The sequence below is a fragment of the Homalodisca vitripennis genome, chromosome 8 (genome assembly GCF_021130785.1).
Source record: "Homalodisca vitripennis isolate AUS2020 chromosome 8, UT_GWSS_2.1, whole genome shotgun sequence".
Taxonomy (NCBI): Eukaryota; Metazoa; Arthropoda; class Insecta; order Hemiptera; family Cicadellidae; genus Homalodisca; species Homalodisca vitripennis.
In genome coordinates this window covers 107,502,155-107,525,585 of record NC_060214.1, presented here as the reverse complement: position 1 = coordinate 107,525,585, position 23,431 = coordinate 107,502,155, and the positions used below count along the sequence as shown (strand labels likewise).

General features: G+C 33.3%; 1 protein-coding gene across 1 annotated transcript in view; it reads left to right on the top strand.

Annotated features, from left to right (window-relative positions):
- Nucleotides 1-4,520: 4,520 nt before the first annotated feature.
- LOC124368309 (protein pelota-like) overlaps nucleotides 4,521-23,431 on the top strand; it is a 64,414-nt gene continuing 45,503 nt past the window's right edge. Inside the window, 3 exon segments of the mRNA XM_046825583.1 lie at nucleotides 4,521-4,685; nucleotides 15,759-15,851; nucleotides 22,013-22,163. Of these exon segments, the coding sequence (XP_046681539.1) occupies nucleotides 4,645-4,685; nucleotides 15,759-15,851; nucleotides 22,013-22,163 (285 nt within the window). The 5' untranslated portion in view covers nucleotides 4,521-4,644.

Below are 23,431 nucleotides of genomic sequence, written 5' to 3'. Positions count from 1 at the left end.
ACCATCTCATTTGGAAAATACTCTTCAGGGAACATGCTATACGTTTTTCTAAGTATTCCCATCTTTGTGGGCTTCTAGAAACAATTTTGTATGTCTTTTGCAAATGTTATAACTTTTTCGCCGCATTCAAGAACAGTAACTCCAAAAAAGCTCAGACTATGTGCAGCACAGCCGTTATAAAAGGCCAAATTGTCATTTTAAATTATGATGGCTTGAGCGCCTTTATAAACTCCAGCCATATTTGACCCATTAGCATAGCCCTCTCCTCCACAGTCCTTCAACGGAATTGAGTGTTTTCTGAGTTCGTCAATGATCAAGTTAGCCACAACCACTCCAGTTTTTTGTTGCAGTATATAAAATTCAAAAATCGTTTGCAAATTTTCAATCCCGATTCAAAATCTAACAGATATATTAAGATCAATGTTATTTACTCAGTATGTGAGGTATCGAGGGTGGCGTCTGCAATAATAGCAAAATATATTTATTTCTTTCTTCCAAAATCTTCTGCCGAACTCTTTTCCACAAACTTGTATAAACCCATTCTGTAAGTCTTTAGACATATAATGAGCTTCAACCCATTTCCCCTCTTCTTGGGCCTTTTTTACTGTTCAGATATGGTCTCTTAGGAAAGGGTCATAATCCACCAATAGATCTATCCGACCCAAAAAGTTTTCCTTGTTGGGATCCTTATGTTTCAGAGGCCTTTCATAAAACTCTTATGAAAAAGTCTACATGAAAAACAAAATAAGGACACAACAGTCTCACTCCATACAAGACAGTCTCTTCTAACACTCTCTCCGTTTGGTCGTTTTCTAAAATAAAACTGTTGTTGGAAAAGCTCTTTTCCATCACTTACCAAGTCTGGCGGTATGACAGGTGGACCCATTGTCGCTAAATTCTCAATCATACTGTTAGTCACCACCTTGTTTTTTAAAAGTCCTATATCCGAATTTGTAATGATATTCACTATCTCAGAATCCATGTTTGACATAGCATTTAGAGTATCATGAACTTCCAAAAAATATCTTCTGTAGGATCAGGTTCTGAGGTGAAGCTATCTGCCGTTGTTTTTCCTTCGTTCTTTTTACATTTATTACGATCTTCACTTTCTTAATCAACACTATGAGAAACTCCTTCACCAGGGTCATTAGGGTCGTTGCTAGAACTGGATGTGGCTACGTCTACTTTAATTCTAACGTCAAATAATGTTCTACATTTTTCTTTTTTACATTTTCTATTTTCGTTTACGTTCTTGGTTCTTTGCGTTTTTGAGCACAAAATTTATGTTTGTAAGTGTCCATTTTTAGTTATAACAGTGTCCTTGGCTCATGAGGTATGCAGTAAAGCAATAGAACAAACTAAGAAAAGTAGGGCATACTGTGATAACTGAGTGAATTTACGTTTGTTTTTATGTAACTGGGATTCTATTTTTAATAATGCTGGCACAAAATATCCATACTTAAGAATTGTTATAATTTATTTATGAAATTAATTAATTACTTGTAACCACAAACTGCATAACTAAGCTGAAAAGAAAGTTATTAATGATAGTATTTACTAAACAAATTTACTGAGGGTAATAGCATTTTTAAACAAATGTTGTGTAAAATTTAACTACAGTACAGTAGTATTATTAGCATTTTAAATGGCAACAACTGGTGAGGCAGCAAGAAATTTCATTGATTAATAATAACAACTTGTAACGACAGTGAAAGTAATGACTAACGCGTCAATGAAGATTGGTGGGAAATACCAGCTGAACGCAGTAAAAATAGCCTCTTATGGTAAATTATGGGGTCCGACACTTATTATTTAACTATAATGTTACTTACTCTTGGACTTAAAACTCATTAGTTAAAACAAGTGTAGCAAGTTTAGGATTTTTTATAGTAATTTGCTATTTTTATATGCGCCTAAGTATACAGAAATAAAGCATTTATATTCACATTATTTACACCATATAGTTTCGTATAAATTGATAGCGCACTTTTAAGATAAATATTTATTGTAAGTAAACAATCCAGTGCGCGGCGCGGGGCCTGTGAGAACGCAAGCGACCAGCTCCAGACAGGTACCGACTTGGAAATTTATCATAGCCGCGCCACCACCCTTAGTGTTAGTAATTGGTTTAGAATAGTAATTGGTGTTAGTAATGAAAATTAAGCTAAACTACCCATCCTCTGCACATTAAAAACGTTGATTAAGAGCAGTTTTCAAGCATTTGAATTTAATCTGTCATTTTTATTTTTAACAACGAACGTTACATTTCAAGCATTGGAATGTTTTTAATTATTTCGTCAGCCCGTGACCTCTGTGAGTCCGGGCCCCAATGCATTTGCCGCTCCCCCGCCCCTTCTGTCATCGGCCCTGTTAAAACTAGACGAACTCAATTAGGTTTAATTAAACACAATAATTGAGCCTAGGCATAACACAAACATAATCTGAGTTACAACAATTTCATAAACATATTCTTTTTTATTCTCTTTTAAGCCTCTGCTCTTGGCTATGCTTGCTTGTTTTTGGTCCTATCATGATTGGACATCCGCGGGATTTTAACCCGTGATCTCTCAGTTAAAGAGCCGTGACTGTATCCTCTAGTCTACGGAGGAGGATAACATGTTAAAATAAGCAAAACTGTTCAATTAGAGAATATAACATATGGTAACAAATTAACATATGATCTATTACAGTATAGTCAGTATTTATGAATTTGTAGTTTAGTTCATTTTGGGGGTTAATGTCTCTGTTTTGATCTGTATATAAATAGGCCATGTCTCTGTGTTATACCTGTTACGCTGTACATGTAAACATTCTGTTCGTAAATTATGTATTGGCATTGCTATTGATATGAGAAATAAATAAAAAATAACAGTAGCAGTCGTGGGACTGCCGATAGAAGTGAAAACGGAACTATTAAGTTGAGAGTAATTAACAATACGTTATAGTAGCAGTACATCTGTAATTGTAAATGTGACGCGTTTTTAATTTTCCAATTTTAAAATCCACGAAAAAATATTATCAAATAACTAGAAATCTATTTTACCACGCTAGTAAGATAAATCTTATACCGTAATAATACTCATTTCATGATGAAGAGGTTAAATATTAAAAACATAATTAAAATGAATAATGCTAAATTTTAAATACAAATATTCGTACAAATATTAAAAACGTTTAAAAATATATTCGTTGTTTTCATTATTCATTTATCTGTATAAACATATGTTGTAATTGCTCAATATTAATAGTTAGTTAAACATAGAATACAAGTGAGTAAACACCGAGTGAACAACAGTGAGTTGAACACCGTTGTAAATAATACAGTTATTGCTACGGATAAAGTATATAATTGCAATAACAATTAAACCCACAATATTTTTAAAACTAATAAATTAGTTAAATTAACTTGGTTCTTTCGTAAAGGTATTTTTATTGCACAATAAACTAATTTATTGAGTTAATACGGTATCAGTGAGCCAATGCGCCAACTACAGTTCCGGCAGAAACGTTCACTCATCACTTCATACGCTACTACAGGCTAAACTAAACTTCCAATAAAACAATGATAAACTACAAAAAAAATATTCATCTATTTTCACACAACTTTCTCGCTGACAAATTTTGTCTGACCAAAAAATAAAAAAAATCCTCGCTTACTACTTTTTTCTTGTCATTGTAAACGCTATGTAAAATGTAAACAATAATCAAAATTATTTCGAAATTTTTTTAATATTTAAAAATGTAACCAGATAGATTGCCAATAGATTGCCAATATTAAGAGCTTTAATCTGACGCATCTTACAGAATTGTACGACATTGGCTTCACTTTTAAATCGCGAGAGGAAGCCGTAAAGGTCACTGATTTTCGCAGTCTGTTTTCATACTCCGCCGGGACAGTTTTAACACAGCGAGACTGACTTTTTCATGCAGGTTAGTAGTCCGCGGCCAAGTCTACGGTTAATCAAAAACACAGCGAGACTGACTTTTTCATGCAGGTTAGTATCATTAGCATGTCGGTGACGCGAACCGAGGATTTTACCCTCTACCAAAACGCTCAACGCGCCTAAAGAAGTTTTCACTTCAATAAAATCATTTAATTCATTGATAATTCCTAGTATCTGAAATAGTTAAGATTGTATATCTTACATTTAATTCCAACGGTCTGAACCTCTGACGACTGTTCTGGCACTTATTTATAAAACCAAGTGCAGCTATTCCGATCACTCATTAGGAACTTGTATTCCTCGTTTAAGACATTATTTTGGGATAAGAGTTTTGGAGATAAAAAGACTTCGTGCTGAACTTTCTTTCCGTTTATATGTTATAAAAATGAGTTCCCAACTCTTCGACAATAAAAATACAAACTCTTCTAATACAATAATGAATTTGATCCGTAAGCGCGTTTGTATATACGTTCGGTACTATAAGAATCGAGAACATGGGACCCCACAACCGAATGCAAAATTAGATACAACAGGCGTTGAGAGTTCAAATGCCTGTGATATTATCAAGATTCAGTTTTGAGATTAAGTGTTTCTTTGGAAATTTCCCATTGAACGTGGTTCTGCTGAAGATGATGATACATCATAACATTTGTGAATTTCATAATAATTTATTTGAGACTCGTATTTGCAGAATTTCAAAATGAAACTTATTTATAAGAACGTTGATAAAGATGGAAATGGGTATGTAGTTGGTTGTGTTTGAGATTGTTCATACATCTGTCATAAGATATTTAAGGTTATGTTTTTACTAATTGTTCACTGCAACCCTATAATTTTGCAATTCTTAGAATACATTTTATTTTTAACCACTTCTGTTTTGTATAGTGTAAATATGTATGCATACATCTATCATGCATGTAATGTAATAAAGGATCACTCCTAGGCTATGCTCTTTTAATAATTTCATTTAAGTTCTAAATTTAATAGGCTAGGCCTATGTTCTTGAAATAAAATGTTGATAAGGCCTACACTCATTATTTGCTTGCTATTATCAAATGGTTCGATTGTTTTTATCTGAAGGATAATTCGATATTTCAATTTATTTAACTTAGCATATGATTTCAACTTATTATTTAAGTTATACCTAGTAATTTTAATGTAAACAATAAACAAGAAGAAGTAACTAATACTTTGAGACTGAAAATGGCGATGAATATGAAGAAAATATGTAAGATATTTCTCACAAGTGAACAGATTTGTTTAAGTAGTTTCAACATGTGTGTTTTGGCTCCTGGTAACACATTCTTTCCTCCACATCACAAAAGCAGTTACTTATTGATATCAAGCTGGGAAAGTTATAAATATTGTAAGGTTTCTTTGATATCTAAGTCGAGTGAGGTTGGTTTTGTTGTTTTGTAATGTTAGGCTATATTATTGTAAAATTGATGTATTTCAAATTGTAATGTATGAGATTCTTCTTGTTACAGTAATTTATTATAACTTACTCTTATTGTGTACGATTTTTACATACATCAAAGTTGGATAATATTTCGAATTGTTCGATAATAGCAATAGAATAATTAATGTAGGCTGCTTATTAAAGTCTCCCCAAATGCTTAACCAAAGAAGTGGTTGTCATTTAGTTGTGTAGCCCTAGTGTCAGGCTATTTGAAGCAAAACTAGGATTCCATTAAAGTCACTAGGCTATTAGCCTAATCCAATTGAAAGTTAGCCTAATATATTTGTCAATATTATTTTTAGAATGAGATTTAAAATAATATTAGTGTGGTGAGTACTTCTTTAAAAAATGATTACTGTAATCATATTGGGTAGGGTACTATAAGCGGACCCGGTTATTTATATCAAAGAATGTAATCATCGATACCTAATATTCGTATCTCAAATTCTAGACTATCAATCGATATAGAAGTATCTGTAGTCCGCAACAACAAACATGTTTTAAATTAAAATGTGAATTTAATATTAACAGTGATCAAACATAAGTCATAAGTCATAAACCTTTATTGTCTGTAAGCAAAACACATAAAGTACATGCAATAGACAACGTCAATGGCCATCACATATAGATTGATGAGATACAAAACAGTACAGTATTTTGATTAAAATTTAAAGCATTTACAAAAAGTTATAAAGATTTAAAAATTCACAAAGTTAACAAAGATAAAATGGTACTTTGGGATTATTAACCGACCACACCCAGACATGAATCGTTATTTCACATTTCGTTTCTACTGATTACTAGATTAGCGTAGAAACAATATTTCGTCAATATAAAACAGGAATTGTCTTATCGCAAACCCCTCCCCATCCTCAGACAGAGGTCAAGTCGAGCGTCTAGTAGATACGTGATTGCAGAGCTCGTTCAGCTGGTGTCGCTTGTTGTACTTCCGTGTTTTACCTCTATCTCAGCCGCCCGTTCACGTTCTACACTAACACATTAAACTAACTACATTTCTCCAAACACAAAAATTCAAAAAAAACAAACATTTAAAACTTAAACTCTTATTAAAAAAAACTTAAAAACTTTTTTATTCTTGATCACATTCCGCCACCCAAAATGCGAGTGCCTCCGGCCATCAGCGCGGGATTTGGCAGCACCTTCGTGCTGCCCCGCCCCGCTGGTCGACAGAAAGAAAAACATACCTCGAGATAGTACTATCAGTAAAATATCAAATTCTAGAGGGGCTAATCAGAAATATAAATTGAATTGTAATGGAAAGGCAATTATGTACCGTGCAAATCACGTGATGCCGGCGCGGTCTGCCGTAATCAGGATTCTCGAGAAAGATAAGCTAACAGCGACAACAATTAACGATCACAATACCTGGAAATGCTTGTAAGTTTGTAATTTTGTAATATGAAGAGTTTTTTTTTTTCGTTCTATATGTTTGTTTCTATAAATTTCTATTTTTGTGTTCTTCATACTAGTGTGGTCGGTAATAATCCCAAAGTACCGATAAAATTTACAAATTTACAGATCTAAGGCTAAAAAATTCATTTAAATCATAAAAAGGATTTAAGCTTAACCAATTGTAACATTTGAACTTAAATTGTTTAAAATCTAAGAGTTTACTTTCATTGTGCAAACTTGTTAAATATTTTCAGACTTACAATTATAAAAGCTATTTTTACATTTACTTAACCTACTGTATGGCACATCTAACTGGAGTTGAATTTCTGGTATTGTGATTATGTACATCAGATCTATGTACAACTAAACCTAAATTAAAATTCCTCTTCATATACAATAAAAACATACATAAATATACAAGTTTATCACAGTCAAAATCTTACATTTAATAAATAATGGTTTACAATGTTCTTTGAAAGTTGCCCTATTATTAATTCTTAAAGCTTTTTTCTGTAACACTAATATCCTATTAACATGACAGCTATTTCCCCATAGAATTAGGCCATAGTTTATCACAGGACTGAAAGAATCCAAAGTAAGCTGTTCTTACATAATTCTCTGGAACAATGCTCATAAGGGATTCTTAACACAAAAATATAACTCTGGACAATCTAATACAAACAAATTCTACATGTGATACCCAAGACAATGAATTATCAAATATCACACCGAGGATTTTTACGTTACTATTTTCTATTAAACTATGGTTAGTGTTTTTAAGGCTACAAAGTAGGTTCTGGGTTTTTATCATTATTTAAAAGAAGGCTGTTTGCACTAAACCAGGAGCAGGCCCTTTCAAGAGTGTCGTCAAAATTTAATTTTAAGAGGCTTTCATCTGAATGCACACTTAAAAAAGTAGTGTCGTCTGCAAACATGATGGTTGATGAGGCAATGATATTAGTCTCCAAGTCATTAATAACAACTATAAAAAGGAGAGGTCCCAGCACAGACCCTGAGGCACCCCAAAAAATGACCTCGGAACAATTTGATCTCTTACCACCTACGTCAACAAAACTGAGTTTCTGCTTTTCAGGTAAGATTTGAAAAAATTTAGGTGGGAGACCACAGATACCATAGTACTCCAACTTACCCAAAAGTATATCGTGATCTATACAATCGAAAAGCCCCTGCTCAGATCACAAGCAGTAAATCTGGGCATGACTTCCGCCCTCAAACGCAGAGAGAATTCCAGAGACCAAATGCTCCAGGGCATCTGTGGTAGACATTCCTTTGCGGAAACCAAACTGGCATCCCGACAAAAGTTGTTGGGATTCCAGAAAACGGTTTATCTGAGTTTTTACAACTGCCTCAATAATCTTACCTAAGACAGGCACTAGAGAAATTGGACGGTAATATTTTAACCTGACACCTGTCCCCTTTTTTAAAAACATGGGACAACTCTTGAGATTTTTTGAGAGCTGGGGAATACACCTTCTAGCAGGCAGGAGTTAATACAAATTACAAGTGGGTAATAAGATTGCATCAACAACATACCTTACAATGTTAGCTGAAATACCGTACACATCTTTGCTTTTAGAAGCTTTCATTTTCGACACAACACTAATCACATTTTCACTGGTCACATTTTCCCATTCGAAGAGTGAGGTGGGTCGCTTGGCTCGTTGCAGCAAATCCTCAGAAGAGGTTGATGGTGGCGGTATGCTGTTTCTTGCCTCGCTGACCGACTCAATGAAGTAGCTGTTGAAGTCCTCCGCGCTGATTGAATCATCTGCAATTCTGCCGTCCCTGAGCCTGACACCTTCCTGACCAAGGTCAGGCAGCCTGACATTTGTTAGCTGATAGTTCAATAAATTTCACGTTTGCATTCAGTTTAGTTTTATTTACCTCTTGTTTATATAAATTTCTGAGATGTTTGTAGGCCCTATGTGACTCTTGACTTTTAATGCACAAGTAAACTGTGCGATAGGCCATAACATTTTCTTTAGTTCCGGAGTGTACCAATTTGATGTTGATTTTGTTTTTCTAGCCTGTTTGTTCTTCTTTGTCAAACATTTTCAAAGGGCAAGCTTGGTTGAACAACTCCAAGAATTTGGTAAAAAATAAAGCAAACTTGTCTTCAGCAGGCAAATGGTTTTTCCTCGAGTAGTTTCAACCCAATCCAACACTACCTAAGAGTTCCGAAAAATTGTCCAGGCAACGAGAAGAAAGGGTTACGGAATACATAATTTTTGTAGTTATTGGAGTCAGGAACAGATGATATTTTCAGACTTGTCTCTAGGCCACTATGATCACTAAAATCAACAGGAACTACACAGGTACTACTCAGCTCGAATGGAAATATTGGTAAAAATGTTATCGAGGCAGGAATTAAACGAGTAGGCTTATTATTAAGATATTTACAATCAAACTGCCTGAGAAGGTTTAATAATTTTCTCACACTAGGTTGATCTCGTGTAACATCAAACTTAGAGTTAACATCACCACCAATCAGGATGTGGGTTTTCATTCGGCTGAGATTTGTTAATAGCAGCTCTAAATTGTTCAAAAAATATATTTTCATCACCAGCTGGAGAATGGTATATACTAACAACGATGAGTCTAGGATTTTCAACCTCAACAGCAACACATTCAAAGTTTATTTCGTCACACAGCCACTCAAAATCAAGTACAATGCACATAAATTGTTTGTTTTCACAAGCAAAAATTCCAACACCACCTCTGATATGGTTCTTGCGACAGTACATTGTCAAAGGTATATATCCCTCCACTTGAAGGTAATGAGCTTCATCTGCCAGCAGCCAATGTTCACTGATACATAAAAAATCAATATTTACTATCAGAAACCCAGTAGACTTAGTAAATTTTCTTTGCTGTTTAGGCCCTGGATGTTCAAGTAAAGAACCCTTGTTTTACTCGCATCTTCTACTGGTTTAGGCTATCTTTGACCCAGTGTCTACCTTTATTTGTGAGTTTAAATTACGTCTGTGTTTAGGAAGATTAAAAGTACTTATTAGAGTACCCTCTGGCCAAAAATTCTTCACTGAAAATATCCTCCACAGATTTTCTGGTACCCCCACTTTGAAGGAACTATAAGTTGGATATTTTGTGGTTAATTTTTCTACCACATAGCTGCCTTGTTTATTTGCTTTCAAAAAGCTTTCTATGTCATTTTTTTTCAACTGTCGGTTCCAATCTTGAAACAAATATAAACTTAGTCCTTTTGATTGTGCTGAGGTTATTTTTGGTAACTGATTTTCCAGTCAAAATCTTTTGGGTAGACCGGTTTATTAGCCTAGGTTTGGCAATCCCCTTATTTAGGTTATGTCCATTTGGAACTTGATTTCTTTTATTTACAAACTGTTTTCCACGGATTTTGGTTTACACTAATACCAACGGAATCTTGAAGGAACGGAAAATCTTCGTTTCTGGGCGTTTCAAATGAGTTTCACGTTCTTCATCGTATTTTACTGTGTTATGATTCCAAACAGAAGACAACCGAATTTGAACACTCGATTTCGATGAACAATTATCGATGATTGAACTCGAATTCGGGACATCGATTGACGATTGCACTTTCCTAGTGCTCGTTTTGGACGTCTTTATGCAATTTCTGTTTGAAGCGTTGACAGAATTTAACTTGTCAACGTCAACGGTTTTACCGACAGACGAAAAACACTTGACCTAACCTCAAATTACTCTCAGTTATCTCGTCAATTTTATTATTTAATGCTAAATTTGTCTTTTACCAGCCCTTTAACAACGGTAACTAAATTCTCAACAACTGATTGTAAATTTATAAGGTCATCCACATTCCAAACACTAGCAACTAACCTGTCGATCTTCTCGGCACAAGCTGTACAGTACCACTTCACATTTTCTGAAACTTCATTTATGAGTTTATATCTATGATCAGAAATGTCCACACACGATGGGTGATACCACTTCTTGCAAAACCCGTCAAATAAAGTCCTTTTCCATTTCCAGGAATAATTAAATTGCAGACTGAACACGGAGCATCTTCTGATTCACCCGCCATTTTATCACTTCGTTCGCTACTTCTTATATTATATTATAAACAAATTATTATAACCAAAATTAGGAAAACTGAAGACGACCATATTTGCCCCTCTCACAGTTACATTTGTTTCTTTCCCACAAATTTCACATAATGGGGTTTTCGGTAGGAGTCCTACATGTTGAAGCCACGAAAAACATGTCTTATCGTCTTTCAAAGCAATGTTGTGTAGTTTTCTAAAATTTACTGCCATTCTTAATAATCAAATGTTACTTATGTAAAATTGAAATATTACCTGACGTGTATTATTTGAAAGTGTTTACAACTGTTGATATAGATCATTAAGTGAATTGTTCAAAATAATTAATTAGTATCGATTGATTATATCGATGGTTATGATTGAGTAATATCGTTTGCCAATTTCGATATAAAACACCGGGTCCGCTTATCGTACCCTACCCATCATATTAAATAGGTCATAAAAATATTATTGTAAGAATACACTATGACAAATTTCCTAACACTACAAGTCTGTAATTTTTGTAAATATGTTAAATGGCATTGTACCGTTGGAAGTAATAATAAATAAATAAACTACATACCAAAAATACAAACACACAGTTGTTTTTTTTTTTTTTTTTGGTTGTGGTATCTGACGGGTAGACTTTAATGAGCGGCTTTTGTTATTCAGTGGTTTTTATCATATGTTTGGATTTTTGTATCCAATGAATAATTCTATATTTAACTTAACATATAGTAGAATAAGCGGCCACAACAACAATTTAGTCATGATTATGGATTAGAAATATCAAAATTATCTAATACAACATTTGACCTTTAGATATCCATAATTAATCATTGCCAACAGTTTTTATTTCATTTACATACTGAGTTGGCTTGTGACATCAGCATGAACAATGGCGATAAACATGCAATTATTGTCACAAAATGTATTTTTAAACATAAAGCAATGTTCTAAATGGTTCCAAGATCTTGATCCTTTAAATCCGAAGTTTCCAGTTTGTGGTGACGAGATGAAATTCAATTCTCCAGCCCCACTTGAGTGATAGGCTTCGCTAACGCTCAGCTAATAAAATTACCCTCTCACCTCTTATCATATTGTTTGGCAGGGTATCCGTAACCCCTCCCTTCAAGTTAGGTGTTAAAGATGAAGAGTTGTGAGAGGGAGTTTTTTTAAAATAGACATATAACCACTTGTTACTAGGAGACTACACCCAAAAAAATCATGTGAAGTCAATGACATGTCAGTAGACAATAGACAATATTTTTTATTTCTTTATTAATTCATGGAGAATTGTAATAGCGGCATTAAACTAATAATACAAATTTTAGTTTTATGTAATTATAGTTACAATTCTTTATGAATTCATTATTGTCTGTTGACATGTCATTGACTTCACATGATGTGTTTGGGAGTAGTCTTCAAATGACAAGTATTTATAAATATATTTTCAAAAACTCTCTAGTTAAATATTAGGTTAAGTTAGTTAAGTTGAGTTTATTTATTTATCAGTTTTGTATTGATCTCCAGTTTTCATCATATATATATATATATATATATATATATATATATATATATATATATATATATATATATATATATATATATATATATATATAAAATGAAAACTGGAGATTATATATATATATATATATATATATATACACATACAAAATTGCTTCCAAAATACTCTTTAATAGTGTACAAGCGATTTTGTAGCATTCACTTCTTTAATTCACTTTTGAAACTATTTGCTTTACACTTCTTGAGGTCTTCTGGTTAGTGATTCCACAGCTTTATTCCCATGTATGGGGGCTTTTCCTCAAACAGAGTTAGTCGGTGGAGAGGAAGTTGGGTTGCTGTACCTCAAGTGCTGTAGTGATGGATGCTGGAATCTCTAGATAGTCCACTCTTGTGAACAAATTTTACCGCCCCCAGAATATATAGAGCTACAACTGTTTGTATTGATAAGTTGTTAAAGGAAGAAGCGCATGCACGCTCTCTCTCTCTCTCCCTCCCTCCCCCCCTCCCCTCAACCCTCTCCCTCTCTCCGTTGCAAGCCAGCAAGTGCCCTCAACGCCATCTTCTGGAAGTTGCCTGTTGAGGATTTTTCCCACACTAAGAAACCATAGCAGAGACAAGTTTCAAATAGTGCATGGTGTTTTAGCAGTGGCTGTGTCACTTTTTTGTTAGTTTTGTTGTAATATAAATCCCAGTATTCAGTTTTCTACATAGATTGTCAATATGCGTAGGTCTTTTTCAGGCAGAAGTAAGATTACGTTATCGGCATACATTAAGGTTGTGGAAAATTCCTCCAGATACTTAGGGAGATCGTTTTTAAAAAGTCTGAAAAGAACAGACCCTAGCACAGATCCCTGTGGAACACCTCTTAGTTTTGGCAAAGAGCAGGATTTAATTTCAACCACATGTTCTCTATTGGTCAAGTAGCTCCTAAACCATTCCGCTGCGTGTCTTGCACGCCCAAGGAGGATAGTTTTGTCTTCATGGTCAAGAATGTCAAAGGCTTTGCTTAAGTCCAGTAGTATTGTAGTAGTTGTATTTTTCCTTCTAATTGGTCAATGATGTGTTAAATGAAGCTAATCAGAGCAGTCAATGTTTATTTGTTTTGAATGGATTCATGTTATTGGCCAGTTAGAAGATTATTGTATCTAAGAAGACAAGAGAGCCTATTTTTTTCAAATATTTTTGAAAAATCTGAAATCAAGGAAATTGGCCAGTATTTTTTAGCTTCAGTTATTGATTACCATGCGTAAAAAAGGAATAACCATAGAGAGTTTTATTTTATTGGGAAATATACCGCTTTGGAAGAATATACTTACCAAGTTAGTTATAGGATAAGCCAATTTTTGCTTGCAGACCTTTAACAATCTTGATGAAATTTCATCCACTCTTGAAGAAAAGTTAAGAGGAAGAGAGTTGATTACATTAATTAGTTCCTCAAATGTTGGTTTTCTGAGGTTTGGAATAGTAGGTTACTGAACAGTATTTTGTAAAATATTCCAAGTAGGGTTATTACTTTTAATAACAGTATCAGCCATTGTTATGAAGACTGTGTTTAAGTGCTCTTGTAGTCATCCTTTTGTAGTTCTATAATTGTAAAGCATTAGTTCTTTTGGTTTTGCTGAGATCTTTGTTACTGTTACATAGTTTATAACTGCCCATACAGCTTTAGTCTTATCTGAATGAGCTATGTTCTTGAGCATTGTTTGTTGGTTTGATATGGACATGATTTATTTAATGCTGAACCTATGGTGTTGGAAAATTGACATAAATTGAGGCAATGTCTGTGGTGTTGCAAATATTAGCCAAGTCTCGTTCCTGGTAAGATATTTAAAAACTTTTGTATGTTGCCATTGCTAAAATTTCTATTTTGTCCTTGGAAAGGCCTAGTCTTTTCTGTGAGAATATTTAGGGCACAGAGTTGAGTGGTATGGTCAGAAATTCCTACATCCAGAATATTTAATGAAACTTTATTCTCTTCTAGATTTGTTCAGACACAGTCAATTTTGACTGAGGAGTTATTCTAATAGGTGGGATAATTCTGTTCATATTATACTTAAAAGTGTGTGGCCTCTAATAGGATGTCATCAAGGACATAAGAATATTTTCAAGCATTCTTCAGGTTCTGCTGATGATCTCTAAAACTCAGTATAATAATGTGGTGCATCTCTTAGTCTATAAAATGGATTTCTTCATAGTAATTAACAAAACCTTTTACTTTTATTGAAAACTAAACTTACTTCAAATAAATTGCTACCAAATCAGTTGTCTTTGTAACTGTCACTAATGTTGCTTTCACTAGAATTTTCATAGAAGTTTATGAGTATGAGTTATATTACGCCATTCCATACTAATGCCCTTCCTTACTTTTTACATAATCGATTCATTAGCCCTGGTTTGCTAAATTTACAATGTCAATTGCTTCTTTTATTGACTCCCCATATCATGTACTTTAAAAACTTTTGTTTTTCTCCGTCCACTCCCATTCTATTTGAGGCCGGAGTTGGATTAACCGGCTCAAAAGGGTTACTGCAGGATGGTATATTATGTATGTTTAATTTCAACCACCTGCTCTCTCTCTATCGTTCAAGTTGGTCAATTATAAATAACAATTTAACGAATTCTACGAATTTTATGAATTTACGGTGTTTTAACAAGTGAATGGGGGCAATCGTGAAACCTCATGAACCCTAAAAGTGCTATTTCATTCAACTTGTACCTATATCAAAGAGATGGGGCCCTTTTCGACATTTCTGCTGAATATACAAGGATTATTTTTCTTCTTTAATCAACTCTTATATCCCTCTTCTCTCAAGCTGTTTTTTTTTTTTTTTTTTTTTTCTTCTTTTTTTTCCAACTAACGCCTAGTCACAGGGAGTGTTATCCATAATAATAGCTTGAACGTTTTGTTATTCCTCCTCCAGGCTCAGCAATAGATTTTCTATAAACCAAACTTTGAATGTTATTTTCATTTCAAAATGATAATCTGAGTTGTTTTTCAACTGCAATATCAATTTGCATTCTGGCTTGAAACCATTTGGTTAAGCATATATTTGACATAGACATTTCTCATTGCCACTTTTAAACTAACTACATCAGTTTTGTGAATGTTGTGAAATAAATCTTTAGCATGGCACTAGTTTATACAGGTTTTGTTGAGGTGTATTCTTTGTCTGTAGTTTTGTTCTTGCTTCGAGCCATATTAATACTAACCATGTCTTTTTTATAATAAATGCCATGTGATATTCATCAATTCATCTAATATGAATAACAAAAACATTAATATGTGATAAAGGTACAACAATCTTAAAAATAATGTCTATTTGTATCAGTAAGTTAATGTAAGTGCCATTAATGTTTCAGGTCGGTCACACTTATGCCGGAGGAGTCAGAGGACATGTGGCACGCCTACAACCTCATATCGGAGGGTGACAGCGTGCGAGCCTCTACTATTAGGTTAGAAATATTATAGAAGATTACTTGCAAAATCTGTCAGCGATGTAATTGAACTAGTGTACTGAAAGATTGTACAAGATCATTTGAATTCATTGTTATAGCCATTTTGTATGGGTTGTAAATGACAATTTTGACGGTTCATAAGGTTCTTTTATCTGATACTATGTGAGTGTATATTTTATAAAATTTCAAAGTATGATTTGGTTTAATTTTTCTGGAAATGTTATAAAGTAAAAATACCTTATTTTTATTCTAGAAAAAAGTATAAGGTCAAAGAAAACCAAATTAATCATCAGTCAAGAAGCGTATTGCAACACAATACTTAAAACACTGGAACTATAATGTGAATATTGTTCATAATATAGTTGAACAATAGTTGATAACATAGTTAACTATAGTTGTTGTTAATATAGTTGATATAGTTGTTGTGTATATTGTTGTTGTTGTTGTGTGTTTGTTTGTTCATTATGTTTTACGTGAACAGGTTGCTTCAGCAGAGTATAATTGATAATATTTGTACAGGAAATGTATATTTTAATGATATCCTTCAAAGTCATAACACTGCCATTGATATTGACTAGTTAATATTGTCGCACAATCCCAAGTCAAAATATTTCTATAAAATATCTATTAACCCTGGATCTGTCAAACGACTAGTGACTAGTCACTAATGTTCAATGTGTTTTCAAATTGTCACTAGTCATTTTTTTCAGTCATCTTTTTAATCAAACTTTTGCTGTAGAAAATCAGATTTAAGTAGGACAAACTGTATATCAGAATTAATGTGAGGTTTCATAATATGCATTTGATGTATTGTTTATTGAATAATAATACCTAATAGGTACGCATCGAAAAAATAAAGTTGCAATACAGAACATTGGTTTGCTGTTTCTGCTCACCTACTTTGACAGAATGCAAAATAATGGGATTTCGTTATCTAATTTTTATGTGGGCAATTACGTTCGGGAGAAAGGTTGGCTACATCACTGTGTTAAAAATTTCTTCCTGAACAAGAGCATCAGTTTCAAACATCTGTTTATTACTCTTTGGTCTAAAGAGAAACATCATTGCATACATCAATATAATGTAATTTAAATTGCATACATAGTTAACACAATTTCTATTATGCTTAATATATGATCAAACACTCGAATAAATGAAAAATTTTTATTTTGTGAGGCCTTTCATGCTCAATGAACACATCGTCAGACCCACATAACTGAAATAAAATTTCTATTTTATGTCAAAAACCTAGTTTTGACTAGTTGCTAGTATTATGTTTTATTATAGAGTTGTTATTAATTGTATAAAGTGACATGAAACTGTTTCATCGTAAAATTTTCCATCAAGTGATATAATATAATATTGAGAATTTTAAAATATAATAATCATATTGAATATGTCTACAAATGTTTGACTTTAAATATGTGGTTAAAAAAGTTTTATTATGTTTCCAAAATATCAAATAGTTTGTAGAAAGTGGAATTTCTTACAATTTTTTTGTATAAAACCTTTAGGGGCATTTTGTGTATTTTTTAAAATGAACAAAAATATTTGTTCAATTTTTTTATAACACTTTACTTTGAAATGTTTTTGTTATTTTTCTTTTTTTCATTTGTAATGCCGACAAAATCCTAAATTTAAGTAATAAAAAACTGCAGACAAATGTTTCTTGCAATGTATTGAAAAAGAAAATACAGTATTTACTTTATTTCAATAATAAACATTCAACCAAGGTTTGAATGAAGATGTGCACAACTAGGAAAATAGAACCTGAAATTACAGGAATTTCAACAACCAGGTCTAGCGTAAACGGTCTGTTATATTTTTAAAGTAAACTTTATTAGTTCATTAAAATAATAATAAACATTACTAATTTACTGCAATAGCATTAGTAACAATTACTAAACAAAATAATTCTACATTTAATATAATTTATAAATTAAATAAAATCAACAAAATATTTGTAGTTACAAACAGAGCTGATATACTACCTTAAAACCACAAGTTTAATACAGTAATTAAATTCAACATCAATAGCAGGTTATCTTATACATTAAACAGTATTTTTTTGTTACAAAGATAGTACTCAAGGTCACAAGTGTATGTCCACAGCAAATGTTTTAAGCTGACTGTTCCCATTTCCGAAATTAAATTTTATTTTTGAATAGAGGGACAAACTTTAAACAAATGCTTTTATTGATTTTCTCAAAAACTTAAACCTTCAAAAATTGCTTTTTATTTTTTATAAATTTATGTCCAACCTTTTAAAACTTCAAAGTTTAAAGTTAGCTTGTTAAAAAGAAATTGTAACCCATTTTTGGTTGAGTGGTAGAGAGGGCTAAATAGCCCTAACTCCGCCTCTTGAATAAAGGCATATTTCATTTTCATTTGATTGTAGTCAACCTCTTGGAAGTACTTAAGGAAAGTTTCTGCATAACTTCAGAATCAGAATAGTGTTTATTGCCATTTTCTTTACAGAATGGACAAAGTCAGACATAAAAGAATACATATAACAAAATATTACAACGAAATATAAAATACAACCTACAATAAAAACAAACATTGTACATGACTGGATAACACTAATCATTATAATCTACCTCTGAGTACAGAAATTCATTTACTGAGTAAAAAGGCTTTATATATGAGATGTGTGGAAATGTCTGTTTTAAAACCTTGTGAATCTAATACTCTCCATGTTTCAAGGAGTTTGTTAAACAGCTTAATTTGTAATTTATGACTCTTACTGCATTTAGTAAATCTAGTTGTAGGCTGAACTAAGTTATTGATTGGCATGTATTGTGTCATCTTCACCAAATAAAAAATAAATAACGTCTTTATTTGAAGCGATTTTCAACATTACATTGTTGTTTTTCAAAATAACTCAAGTCATACATTTTCAACCAAGGCACATACAAATCTATCTATCATCATTCGAGAAATACAAAATTAAACTAATCAAACCGATAATACATTACATTAAACAGCTATTTAGGGGTGAAACACTCCTCCTCCAAAGCCAGTCTGAGATTGTTTTTAAACGAGGAATATTCATAAGCCTTTAGACTGTGAGGGACGCTGTTGTATATCTGGGGGCCAAAGTATCTAAATACATTCCTCCCCATCTCCAACCTTACCCTGGGCATCTCCAGCATGGCGTCCTGCCGAGTGTGACAGTCCCTAATCTCAGCCTGGGTCTGTAGCATCCCCCTGAGGTAAGAAGGATTTCCCGTCAGCAACACCTTGTGAACAAGGCAAGCCACCTGAAGTTTGAAAATGCACTTTATCGGAAGGATCCTTGCTGTACGGCAATACTGGCTAACGTGATCAAATTTTCTCAGGCCGTACACAAATCTTACAGCAGAGTTCTGTAACCTATCAATCAGGACCATACCCTCAAGAGTCAATCTTCCCCCAAATACAGGAAGAGCATAAACAATAACTGGGAAAACCACAGCATTGACAATCTTAAGGTTTCACTTCCTCCTGGAGTAACCCCTTAAACCTAAACAATACTCTTAACCTATTCATTACACCACAATTGATATTTTGTACATGGTTCAAGAAGGTTAACTGCTTGTCAAAAGTAACGCCAAGGATTTTTACTGTGTCCGAAACCTGCAAAGGAACACCTCCCAAGAAAACTCCCAAGGGTCCATTACTAAGAAAGACTGCATTTGAAGAGGGGTAAAAATTAACAAGTGAACACTTTCTTGGATTCAACTGAAGCCCGTGATCGTCAGCCCAGAGCCTGACCCTCAACAAATCAGCATTAATCCACTCCATTGCCAAGGAAGACTGTATTGGAGGATATGACAACACAAGCTGAGTGTCATCAGCGTAGGAGTAAAGGGAACAGAATGATAACTCAAGATTAAGATCCGCAGTATACAATAGAAACATAATAGAACCTAAGCAGCTACCCTGAGGTACCCCTGACTCCTTGAGAGCAATCCCTGAAAGACGATCATTCACCCTGGTTACCTGGGTTCTGTCGATCAGATAAGAGCGAAACCACATTGTTGAAACCTGATCAAAACCGTAGTAATGCAGCTTAGCCAAAAACATATCAAAATTCACTGAATCGAATGCATGTGAGAAATCAAGAGCAGCTAAACTACTACAGAAATTCTTGTCCCTGGCGGAAAACAGTTGGTTTGTCAAACTTAGTAGAGCAGATGTCGAACTGAAACCCTTCCTGAAAGCAGACTGACTATCGGGCAAAACACCGCTGTACTCCAGGAAGGAAACCAACTGATTTGTCACAATTCTTTCCAATACCTTAGACAGAACTGGTAAAATGGAAATGGGCCTAAGCTCGGACACACTTGTAGGATTACTATTTTTGGGAAGAGGGATGACCAGGCTTTTTTTCCATCCAGAGGGGAATTGGCCAGAGGAGAGAGAGAGATTAATGATATGGGTGATAGCCCCGATACAGAAAGGACTATGCTCTGACCATGTTGATTGAAATTCCGTCAATGCCAAAGGCTGCTGTGGAGATATACCTCACTCTCGCTCACCTGCCGAAACTGAAATTTATCTTGCACCTTTTCGCAAGTAGCGTGCTTATAAAAAGCGAGCCTTTCCGGGTTCACACTGTTATTGCCGCCCAAGCCAGCAAATTAGTGGTTAATTTCATCCAGGGAAATATTAAACATATGACTCCCAGAGCCCAAAATTACTCCCTGTCCAAAATGTTATATAAATGACAATTAAACCAAAGCTAATATTAGTTCTATCTATGCTATATAGTGTGGCTTTTTCAAACGATGTCTGTCCTAAAAAAACCCTTAACAAGTTGGAACTTGATGCAAAAATTGATCTTACAAGTTGTCTCGGCTAAGTTCATTGACCAGCTTGATACCTATTTTCATTTCAATATGGTAGCCGTTTAAACTTAACAAAAATTCTCAACTCCATTATTTATGAAGTAACAAAAAGTGTTTGGGAAGGGTTTACTACAATTTTTTTAATTAGCAATATTTTAACTTCAATGGTTTTTGAGATATGATTAAAGAAATCTTCTATCATGAAGAACTGGTGTTAGGAATGCTAAAACAAGCTGAAACTTGGTACAAAAATTGTTTTTATAAATATCTCGGCTAAGTTCATTGTCATTTGTTTAAGCTTGGTGTGCCATTTCTTTCTATTACTGCATCTGTTTAACTTTTTTTTAATACTCATGTCTGATATTTTTGAACCTAAAACTGTTCTGTATCTTTATAACATTTCCCAAACTTCGTGTTGTAAACACTTTTTTGTATAAGACGTTTCAAGATATGAATGCGTGTAAATAAATACCATGAGAATAAGTTAATATTTCAGTTGTTACAAAATATACCTTCTTCTTCCAACTGAGCTAGAAGGACTATTTTAAGAAGAGTAATATTAATTGTGCCATAAAACTTTGATAGTAAATTTCATGACAGAATATAGTTTAATGGTCTAGATTACTTTAATAGTTAAAAGTATTAAAACACTCAACTATGGCCAATTGTTTCCAGTACGATAAATAGTGTTTCAAAACTGTAGTTAAAGAGAACAAACTTGACTCACCTGTACATAATAATTAGTTATGTAACGCGTCCGATTGGGGATCTTTATGGTATCCGCTGCCACCACCGGATGATTCCGGAAAAGAAATGAATTTTCCACAACAACGTTTGAACTTCAAATATTATTTATTATACCGATTAATTTATAAAATAATACAATTCCGATTTGTTTAAAAGGGGAGAGCACTTCTGAATAAAATAAGATATTTAATTACATTGTTTAAAGAATTTTGAAAATTGTTATAATAGAGCTACAGAAAATCACATGTTAACGAGTCTGAGGCCTGATCTAGACTGCCTTCCAGCACACGCAGGTGCTGAGGCTGCGTTGTCAGCAGTCTTATTGCTGTCCTATTCACTTACTTTCAACACTGCGTTACACTTTATAATTATTATGTCTTCAGTTAAATATTAAGACATTTTACCAATAGGATGAAATTGTTATATAAACAAATAAAGCATAATTTCTGTATAAATTGTTATACCTAGTTTAAATTAATTGTCAATATTATTTTAATTATAGTTCATATTAGGTTCGGGTCATTACAGTTATGCTCTAATCTAAATACATTATAGACTAACTGAAGGCCACGTGTTTAGGAAAGTGCAGAATGAGTCATCCACCGGTTCGTCCACCAGCAGCAGGGTGCGGACCACACTCACCATCTCCGTAGAAACCATAGACTTTGACACCCAGGCATGCATGCTGCGACTCAAGGGCAGGAACATTGAGGAGAACCAGTATGTCAAGGTGAGATAAATGTTAGGTGACTGACAGAAAGACTCAAGCTTTTATAAGATGGTGGTAAATTACAACTGCTTTTCTTGGATGACATGGGTCCGAAAGTAAATTTGGATGAACAGGGATTTACGGTATAAATTGAATAAAACAGATCCCATTCAGCAGACTAGCACAGATACTCAATGATACTCATTTATTACTGGTAAAGATTACATGGCAATTTGTCATATATTGTCACATTGAAAACACATCATTGTACACTTAACAATTAACATTGAAAATGTTAAGAGCAATGCAATCATCCAGATCTTAAAAGAAGCAATACATTAAATAAATAAAAAATAAATTAAATCAATTAATTAATTAAAAACTAATTACAATTACAACACAGGGAAAAGAATTTCCTATAATCAACACTAATTTTGTTTAATTCATGATTAATACCAAAAAACTCCACTTCATAAAATGGGTGTTCCAAAAGGAAAAAGCCAATTTGTCTTTTGAAAATTCTAAATGGCAGTGATCTTAATCTATTTGGCAGTGCATTCCATAATTTTGGTCCAAGAGATAATGTTGCTAATGAATATTGTTTGGAAGTCAGTTTTTTGGTTACAATATTGTTTGCGCCCTTTGTGTTATATTGATTTTTTTTATAAGTTAAGTTGTTTGATCTAGCCATATAAAGCAACAGTTTATACACAACTACAAGAAAACAACCAACAATAAGAAAACACCTCTACACCGTTTCTAGTAAAAGTTGTGGGCAAATAACACAACAAAAATAATCAGTAGGGATAATGCCAGTATATTGCGCATTTTAACACAATTTATTATCTTTAAAGTCTTTTATTTTATTATCACAGTTAACTTGTTTGTCAAAACTGTTACCTACGTCATAGTTCATTTCTTGTTTTGCATCGTTCTTGTTAAGCATCTTTCTTTGTTATTGTTGTATATTTATCTATTTATTGTTACACATTACTTGTTATCTATTTATACTTTCTTGTTATGCATCTTACAATTCATATCTATTTGTTTCATTATGTATCTATTGTTTTGTTTACAGGTTGCATATTCTATTGTTTTTGTTTTAGTCTACTAATTAGTTTCTTTGGTCAATTGTTATGCATGTAGATAAAATTGAAACTTACTTGTTGAAATGGTGATGCCATTGAAATAATAAAAAATAAAAAAATAAAACAATTTATGAGTGATATCTCTTAGTAAGACTTTGAGATGCCCAGCTTATCCCTTTACGTAGTATCTAAGGTTTCTAG